General features: G+C 49.2%; 1 protein-coding gene and 1 long non-coding RNA gene across 7 annotated transcripts in view; one reads left to right on the top strand and one right to left on the bottom strand.

Moving 5' to 3' along the window:
• LOC145653180 (uncharacterized) overlaps positions 1–6,937 on the bottom strand; it is a 13,097-nt gene extending 6,160 nt beyond the window's left edge. Inside the window, exon 1 of the long non-coding RNA XR_014119524.1 lies at positions 5,492–6,937. This is a non-coding gene — a long non-coding RNA (uncharacterized LOC145653180). The remainder of the gene's footprint in view (positions 1–5,491) is intronic.
• The window catches only part of cbfa2t3 (CBFA2/RUNX1 partner transcriptional co-repressor 3), a 51,217-nt gene that overhangs the window by 21,001 nt on the left and 20,216 nt on the right, over positions 1–10,000 (top strand). For 5 of the 6 annotated variants that reach the window (XM_035520986.2, XM_035520985.2, XM_035520984.2 and 2 more), the window contains exon 2: positions 8,359–8,505. In XM_035520986.2, the coding sequence (XP_035376879.1) occupies positions 8,359–8,505 (147 nt within the window). Of the gene's footprint in view, positions 1–8,062; positions 8,195–8,358; positions 8,506–10,000 lie in introns of those variants that run through there. The other variant, XM_035520988.2, reaches the window with a different exon arrangement.

Below are 10,000 nucleotides of genomic sequence, written 5' to 3'. Positions count from 1 at the left end.
AGACAGAATCACTCATGATAGTGAACAGAGGGACAGACAGAATCTCTCACATTAGTAGACAGAGAGAGAAAGACAGATAGAGTCACCCACATTGGTGGACACAGAGAGAGAGACCCACATTAGTGGACATAGAGAGAGACCCACATTAGTGGGTCAGCCTCACAACTAGAGCTCCCAAACAGACCACAGGCTGTTATCCATGTCTGGATGTAATCCGGCCCACCCCGGTCCCAGGGGCTGGTGTCTGATTCCCCTACCCAGCTACAAGCCTCAGAATCGGAGCTGAGTTGATCTCCAGGGCCTGGGTGCCTGGTCACATCCAGCATCAGCGAGGGAGAGTGTATGTGGGTCACTGGCTGGTAATGGGAGCGGGTGCGGGGTGGGAAGAGGGGGATAGATGGGTCTGGGGGTACTCTGTGTCGGGGCAGGGGGGCTGGGACCCTGCAGTTTTGATGTGCGGCCTGTGTTTGTGCTGTATGATGGGGAGCAGATGTGGAAAAGCAGGAGGCCGGGCACTGTGCCAGAGCAGCTGGGAGAAATTAAAAACAACAGCATTCCTGGAGTCGAGGGGAATTACAGAGAGAGAGGGAGGGAGAGAGAGAGAGAGAGAGAGAGAGAGAGAGAGAGAGAGAGAGAGAGAGAGGAAGGAAGGAAGGGGGGTAGAAGAGAACCCATATGGGGAGAAGGAGAGAGAAACAGAATGAGAGGCAGGGGGACCTTTCTTTGTGTCTGTGAAAGTCAAAGGTAGCTTATCACAAAGTGACAGTAGACCGAGTGGCACTGTAAACACACACGCACACACACACACACACACACACACACACACACACACACACACACACACACACACACATACTGGAAAGAAAAATGCAGACTGCATCCAGCGTTTTTTGAAGCCTTGTTATTATGTGATGGTTTCTTTTTGTTTGCTGCCGCAGTGGAAGCGTATGCTTGCCGATCCGTAAAGGCTCCAGAAATAGCGCGTGAATTACAAACCGGAGCGGGCGCTCGTGGCGCCGCGTTCCGCAGCTGGCTGCGGGGAATGCAGCAGCGGTTGCGCGGCTGTTTTTAGCTGTCCAATAGCTACGGATTTCTTCCGTAGTGGCCACCACGCGTTGCGTGTCAGGCCGCGACAGTCTCAGTCTAACGTTGTTACTGCAGAGTTCCACGTGCAGTCCAGCGTCTCCAGGAGGTCTATTAAAAACGCATTGTATCCTGAACAGATCCCTTTGTCATATTGATCTCTCAGTGTGACTTTGTGTGTGTGTGTGTGTGTGTGTGTGTGTGTCAAGACTGTGTAAAGCTGCAGCACACAGTAGTCAGCTGTGCAGGGCAGTTGACTGACAGCTTCATCCACAAACTCAGTCTGTCTTGAGTTGGACGCATCTTCCACTATGTTTGGTTTATGTACTGCCTAACCCAACCCATCACCCCCCATCCCACCCCACCCCCCCTCGTCGTCAGAGGCTGGGCTTCCTGTCCTTGGGTACAATAGGAGCACAGATGGCCACAGATGGAGGTTCTTACATTGTGGACTTTCCAATGTATTAAAAGTGAAATCCAGCACTCTCTTTATCTGTGTGCATGCGTGTTCTGCTTTGTTCTTTAGCTGGTCAGATTAAACAGCTGTCTGTAATCCCACGGTGGATGCAGACAGGGAGGTAGGGCAGGACAGAATACGCCCCCCCCCCCCCCCCCTTCTGGGAGAGCCGGGCCCCTCAGACAGGACATGGACACTCCCAGAATCCCCTGGGAGAGCTTGCAGCAATCACTTTGTGAGGCCATTGGGGGGAAGGTTCCCTGAGGAACAAATTAAGCATTCTGATTTAGGGCTGTTTTTCACACATGTTCAGGGATGGCCAGAAAAGCAGAGGAGTTCTGGAACTTTCTACGCGGAGCTGATTGCTTTTCAAATGTGTTTTCTAGTAGGTCTTTATCTGTTAAACTAGATCTCAATTTAGCGATCATTTGCTCTCTTAATTTAACTCAACACGCAAAAGCAGATTAGCAGTGAATGTTCAGATGCACAAAATGACAATCAAGTTAGTATCATTTACCATTTTATTAAACACTCATCATTAGAATGTTACACTTTAGCAGATGACATCAGGTTCAGCTTTTGGTAGCATGTGTGTGTATGTGCATGAGTTTATGTGCAAGTGTCTTTGTGAGTGTGTGCGCATGTGTGTGACATTAGGGTGTTTCTACATGCCACTCTTTGTCTGATAATCCAGAGTGTGGCTGATATGTGTGATAGATAACCATAGAAGGCCAGGCGCTCTCTACCTGGCTCCGTTTACCCACTGGATAATGAACACACACACTTCTCTGCTCTACACACACACACACACAGACACACACACACACACACCTCTGCTCCACACACACACACACCTCTCTGCTCCACACACACACACACACACACACACACACACACACACACACACACACACACACACACACACACACACCTCTCTGCTCTACACACACACACACACAGACACACACACACACACACCTCTGCTCCACACACACACACACCTCTCTGCTCCACACACACACACACACACACACACACACACACACACACACACACACACACACACACACACACCTCTCTGCTCTACACCCGCACACCCGTCTGCTCTATACACACACACACACACACACACCTCTCTGCTTTACACACTCCCACCAGTCTGCTCTACACACACACACAAACACACACACCTCTCTGCTTTACACACACACACCCATCTGCTCTACACACACACACCTCTCTGCTCTACACACACACCTCTTTGCTCTACACACACACACACCCGTCTGTTCTGCACATACACAGCCCTCCGCTCTATACACACCCCATCTGCTACACTCACCCACCCCTCTGCTACAAACCCTCTTTGCTACATACCCACACACCTCTACTACACACATTCCTCTCTCCTAAACACACACTGTAACCCACACCGCTCTGCTACACACACACCCCTCCGCTACACACACCCCCTTCTCTTTCACACACATTGCATGAAAACACCCCTCCCCTACACACACCCCTCCCATACACACCCCTCCTCTACACATATACCCTTCTCCTACACACACAGTGCAGTCCACACCCCTTATCTACACACACACACGCTTCTGCAACACACACATCCATCTCCTACACACACTTGTCTTACACACACACCCCTCTAATACACACATACCCCTCTGCTACAAATAAACCCCTTCCCTACACACACACCTCTGTAACACAGACGCCTACACACACACACACACCCCTCTCCTACACACACACTCTTCTCTTATAAACACACACCCCTCCACTACACTCACACCCCCCTCTGCTATACCCCTCCACTACATATACACGCTTCGGCCACACACACATCCCTCCACTACGGACACATCCACACACATGACTCCTACACACACATGCCTACACTACACATACACCCCTCCCCAACATACACACACACCCCTCTGCTACATACACTGCACACTGGCCTTTGGCTATTTCTGTCACCAGGGGCATTACCTCTAACACCTTGTTATGTTTATTGCCCTGGGGCTCTGGTTAGGCTTTAATGAATACACTGGCAATGTATGTCATGGACACAGTGATCTTGAAGGTACAGTCTCTAGGAACAGAACATGACAACATGGTACCCGCCCCCCACTGTTACCTCTGACACCGCGATGGAGCTGACACCCCGACCATGATGCAAACTGTTAATAACAGTATAACAGAGATAACAGTAAGAAAAAACTGTGGCCTGAGCATTGAAATGTTGTCTGGGATCGGCCTGGAACTGAGCTGATCCTGCATTTTCCAACAGCCACGTATCTTGTATGAGGGCATGCTGTATTATAAGATATTGAGCCATAGGTCAGCACACCAGTGCCAATATCTGGTGATATAACATGACTCTAAGATTATAACTGCAATCATATCACAATTTCATTATTGATATTTATTAATAATGGTTAATAAATATAACTTAAAACTTAATTTGTTGTAAATGGCTGTTAGTTTTTGCAATGGCTGGCTGTTGCTAGGCTACAGGTGAATAAGGTGGAGTGAAACGAGAGTTTTAAAAATGCTCTCATAGTGCCGGTAGATATTGCCAGAGATATTGTCTCTCAGACAATCACGCCACTAGGTTGAAACCAACTGTGTAATAATCCCCAACACACACCAACATTCTCCTTCTAATGTTAGTGGATGCTTCTAGAATGTTCCAGATCAAGATTAGTCAAGCCAAGCTGACCAGTCTGAATGTGTATAAAATTCGAGGCACTTCCCTACAGTCTCAGAACAGCCACCACACCCTAACATTTGTGTTGCTGTTTCTTAGTCGACGCACTCAGAGCTTCAGAAGTAGTCGTACGATTTCATATGCACTGTAAGTGAGTTGGTTTGGTAATGGTGGAGTGTTACACTAACGCTGACACACCCCTCTGCGCTGCACACCTTGGTGCAGTATATCATAAAGCGAGATTTCTTAAAGCAGGAGGCAAGAAGGAAGACTGCCCAGAAGGTGTGCTCCTGTCAGACAAGAGGGAAAGGCTTTCTACAGAAGTTAAACATCTAACTGAGAAAACCTGCTTTTGTGAAGCTCCCACCTGATTCCACTCACAAATGGCTTGAGGATTAGCTAATGTCTCCAAGCAGCAGAAGCGCTACAGCACGCTGCGTGTTTCTGCTCCAGCGCTACAGCTCAGACAAACACTGCCCAGCCCTGCAGAATGGTGGCTTGGCTTGGCCGTGTGGTATTTTGGCTCGGATGCAGGACCTCTCTAGTCATACTAAGAAAACCTACTCTGTCACCCGAACTCTAGCCTACGTGTTGTGGTAAAGTTGCACAGTGGAGATGGAGGACCCAGGGTAGCAGAGAAGCGTCCCAGGACCCTCAGTGGGTCACCCGGAATGGACAGTGCCCCCAGTGGCCAGCCTTTGTACCCTGTCACCCTGCAGCAGCTGCTGTCCCTGTAAGGTCGAGCACCAATTATCTGGCCGTTAGTGTTTTGGCTCTGACCCTGTGTGTGTTTGGTTATTTTTGCACTTGACAGTTTGGCTGATAGGAAAGCAGGGCTGTGCGGTGGTGGAGGTGTGGAGGAGGGTACCACTGAACATGGCCAGACCAGCCGCTGCGCATGGTCCGGCCATGTGTGTGTGTGTGTGTGTGTGTGGAAGGTGACAAGCGAATAGAGCGGCGGCAACTGATCCACATTGAGTGACAGGACTGAGACAAGAGGCGCCTGAGAGAGAGCCTGCTGCTCAACACGTGCTCACACACACACACACACACACACACACACACACACACACACACACAAAGTATGATCAGATACACATACAGCTATGCATAGACACACAAGTACCCACACACACAAGCACACCACACCAAGACACACCTAAAATCTTAAAAGATAGACAAGTGTGTAAATCACTCATACATAACTATATACCAGGTACCTTTTGGATCGCAAAGAGACAGCTCTGAGGACTCAGGCTAGTCAATGACCTCCTTCTCTTTGCTGACTCTGGGGTCATTACCGTAGTCTTCCTCATCAATCTTCATGCAGCATTTGCCACTGTTTGCTCCAGTATCTTTCCTGTGCCCCCGTCCGTTGCTGTCATCACAGGAACTTACATCACAGCTCCGTTACTTCACCTCACATCTCAGCAACAGACGGCATTGTGTTTCTGACAGAAACACAGATGGCCTACTGCCTCTGTCAGTCCCTCCTAGCTGTCTGCATCCTGGTGTCATCACTTAGTCTCGAGACACACAGTTAAGGCATCATCACGACATCAGCGTGAAAAGCTCTTCGTGGTAGTGTACGTCGGGACCTCACTACACTTGGCTTCTCTTTTCCCAGGTTCAGGTTGTCCTCTGTGGGTGGCAGCTCACTCAGATTAATGGCCCTAATCCTCTGGAATTTACTCCCCCAAAGTCTCTGTGATGTTTCTTCCATTTCAGAATTTAAATCCCAACTCAAAACATATTTCTTTTCTGTTGCCGTTAAAGTCCTGTTTATAATCTCAGTGCATATGAAGTTCTTTAGCTGCGCTCTGTCTTGTGGATTTTGGCCACTCCCACCTTTAACTGTACCTGAATGATATATGACCAGCTGTGTCTGCATTAGGTTGTTTCTATGAAGTCTGAGAAAGGTGATATATAAATAAGGCATTATTATTATTGTTATTATTATTAATGTTTTTAGAACTATTGTTGTTAACATTTGTGTATACAAATATGCACACGAACACACATATACTCACATACAAAAGGTTATACAGACCTAGAGACACACAAGAATGTGCACCTTTACATGTAGACACGCAAGTGTCTCAGAATATATCAGCCTATTGCCCCTTAGAAAGATGTGTCTGTAAGACCCATCACATACTCACACACACACACACACACACACACACACACACACACACACACACACACACACACACACACACACACACAGATCACACACCCCTCACATACATTTATAAATGCACACATACATGGTTTGTCAATTTATGAGCACTGATCGAGACACCATCTGTGTAAATATTACTAGTTTTATGAGTTTTAAACCTGTCTCTCTCTCTCTCGCTCTCTCACAAGCTCCTCTGAATCAGAACCATGTACACTGACGAGAGTAAGCCATACCTGTTAATTGAATGAATGTTGGACAACAGACTCTGGAAATGATGTTCTTTCACTATCTAGACTAGCTCTCTGTGCTGGATCCCAGAATGGGCAGGAGAGGCGAGGGGTCAGTACCAGGATGGGCCAAGAGTGTGTTTCTTTGGCTGGGCAACAAGAAGGACAAACTACCCTTTTGGCTTCTGGATGTGGTGATGGCACCTGACTGGTGTGGGAAGAGAGCCTGAAAGAGTATTGCCTTGTATGGTTAGAGAGGAGAGGAGAGGAGAGGAGAGGAGAGGAGAGGAGAGGAGAGGAGAGGGGAGGGGAGGGGAGGGGAGGGGAGGAGAAGGGAGGTACAAGGACCATGTAGAAAGGCTGGCCTATGAACCCTGTCATGGTGAGAGACTGAGATTCACAAAGACTTTGTGATAGAACTGAACTCTGTAACAGAAATGGCATTTGCGATAGAAGTCTCTGTAATTTAAGTAGACTGTGACGGAGGTGAGCTCTGTGTTGGCGTGAGCCTCTCTGACTAAAGTGGATTCTGTGACTAAGGTAACCTCTATGATAGAGGTGGACTCTGATGGAAGAAGTCCCGGTGAATGAAACAACCTTTGTGGCGGAGGTGAGCTATGTGATAGAGATGTGCTCTGACAGAAGCAGTCTGAGTGACTGAAGCAGCTCTGTGGCGGAGGTGAGCTCTGTCATAGAGGTGTACACTGACAGAAGCAGTCTTGGTGACTGAAGCAGGCTCTGTGGCGGAGGTGAGCTCTGTCATAGAGGTGTACACTGACAGAAGCAGTCTTGGTGACTGAAGCAGGCTCTGTGGCGGAGGTGAGCTCTGTCATAGAGGTGTACACTGACAGAAGCAGTCTTGGTGACTGAAGCAGGCTCTGTGGCGGAGGTGAGCTCTGTCATAGAGGTGTACACTGACAGAAGCAGTCTTGGTGACTGAAGCAGGCTCTGTGGCGGAGGTGAGCTCTGTCATAGAGGTGTACACTGACAGAAGCAGTCTTGGTGACTGAAGCAGGCTCTGTGGCGGAGGTGAGCTCTGTCATAGAGGTGTACACTGACAGGAGCAGTCTTGGTGACTGAAGCAGGCTCTGTGGCGGAGGTGGACTCTGTGATGGACAGCAGCAGATCCAGCTGCACTTGTCACTGACTGTCAAGCTCCTGTCCATCCGCTCGGCAGTTGGGCAGTGGGTGGGTGTTGGGGATGGGGGTGGGGGGGGGGCACCGATGTGGATGTCAGGACTTGCAGGGGCAGTGGGGGGGGGTCCCGTCAGCAACAGCTGAGCAGGAGAACAGGTGGTGCTGCATGTTTCCAACAGAAGTGATACTGTATTTACCCTTCGAGTACATGCTAGATATTCATTCTACATGAACTACAGAGCACTGAAGCTACTGAACATGTTATGACTCTGTGTGAATATGCATCTGTCTGCACACGCCAGAACAAGGAGACCTTGACAGAAAAGGTCCTACAGGAGCTGTTCTGTGAAGAGAAGTGAAGAGAGTGAGAATAGGTAAACCAGGGCTTCATCTGTTCAGAACTGGAAGCATGCAAGGTCATATATAATAAGGTATTGATCACCAGTGGTAAAACTGAGGGGTGTGTGTGTGTGTGTGTGTGTGTGCTATGTTGGCTGTTATGTATGGTTGTTCTAAGCCCCTTTCTCTCTCCCTGTAGGTAGTGGTGAACGAAAGGTCGTAACAATGCCAGATTCACCAGCTGATATCAAAACCCAGCCCAGGTCGACTCCGCCCACAATGCCACCTCCACCACCCGCCGTGAGTCAGGCAGCCAATCGCAACGCTTCTTTCACACCAACAACAAGTAAGTTCTTGTGACAATTAAACATACTATGTGTTCCTTCAGGCAACTGATGTGAAATGAGAAGGTTTGTAAAACACATGTAGGTAAATTTTTGAGAACGGTAATATATCAGGAAATACAATATGAGAGTAGTGAGGTGTTAGTGATACAGGTGGTGGTGGTGTGCATGTCTGTGTGCATATTTGGGGGTGTGTATGCATGTGTGTCTGAGTGTGTGTGTTAGAGGACATATTAAAAGGAAGATGTAAACTGAACAGATAAAGAGGCAGATTACAACTTCAACACCCTCACTGAGATACCTCTGACCAAGAACCTGTAGGACCATGCACACACACACACACACACACACACACACACTCTCTCACTCTCATAATACCAGCACTGGGACACTGCTCCACTGAATTCATCCAAACTGTCCTTTTGGATGTGTGCATGTGTTCATGTACGTGTTAGTGTGTGTTGGTGTATGCATATGTGTGCGTGTAATCTGTATGCACGTATGGTGTGTGTGTGTATTGGGGGCACAGTCTGCCGGTGTGCTCGGTGAGTTTGTTTACCAGCTGCAGGCTAGCGTGGGCTATCTTGCAGTCCTCCGGGCTGAGCCCATCTCTCTACCCTATATAGCAATGGCAGACTGTGTTGTTTCACCTGTTGTGCGCCCTGCTCACCACTAAAAGCAGATCACAAGTGCACAGTCACATGGGAAGGTCACATGTGTATAGCCTGGAACGGAGAGATTAAAGGGGGAGGAGAGGAGAAGCGAAAGAATGCGCGTTCCGCAACATGAATCCACACACACACACACACACACACACACACACACACACACTCGCACAGTCACAGCAGCTCAAACAGGCCACTGATCCAAGGAGCAAGCAGGTCTGAGCCTTGATCTTGAGCAGAAACACACACGCCTAGCAGCAGCACTGCGTTCAGGAGCCAGGGGGCGCTCGTGAGCTCGGGGCCATAACTCTGCACGCAGCAGCTCAGTCATCTTTCTGCCGTGGTATTTGTTTTTCCAACCAGGCTGACTAAGGCCCAGACAGCAGTAACGTAGGAGGGGGTGTTTGCTCGGGACCGTGGGGGGGGGGGTGCGGGCAGGTGCAGGAGAGAAGGCTGAGGGGGAAAATGGAGGCATAAGACGGAGTGAAAGGAGCTAAGCAACGGAGAGGATCACGACGAGGTGGGAGAGCCTCTGACCCCCGAGGCCACAAATCTGCTCTCAGCTGGCGGCCATGTGCACGCGGCCGGATTTAGCCACACACCTGCTGAAGGAAGGCAAGCAAGTCAGACGGGGGAGCTATTTTAAACCTCTTTAACCAGTGCCTCTTATAGCCCTGTCCTCATGAGTGTGTGGGCGAGTGACAGGGAGTGACAGACTGCCAGGGCCGTTTGTGTGTGTGTGTCAGTGTATGCTTGTTCGTAGGTGTGTGTCAGTGTGCGTTTGTGTGTGTGCATGCGTGCATGTGTGAGGCCGCCTCGCGTGCGGCCTTCA

This window comes from Electrophorus electricus, chromosome 23 (genome assembly GCF_041902795.1).
Source record: "Electrophorus electricus isolate QZ-2024a chromosome 23, ASM4190279v1, whole genome shotgun sequence".
In the NCBI taxonomy this organism is placed as follows: domain Eukaryota; kingdom Metazoa; phylum Chordata; class Actinopteri; order Gymnotiformes; family Gymnotidae; genus Electrophorus; species Electrophorus electricus.
The sequence above is the reverse complement of the archived record's forward strand: the minus strand, read 5'-3'. Positions and strand labels throughout refer to the sequence as shown.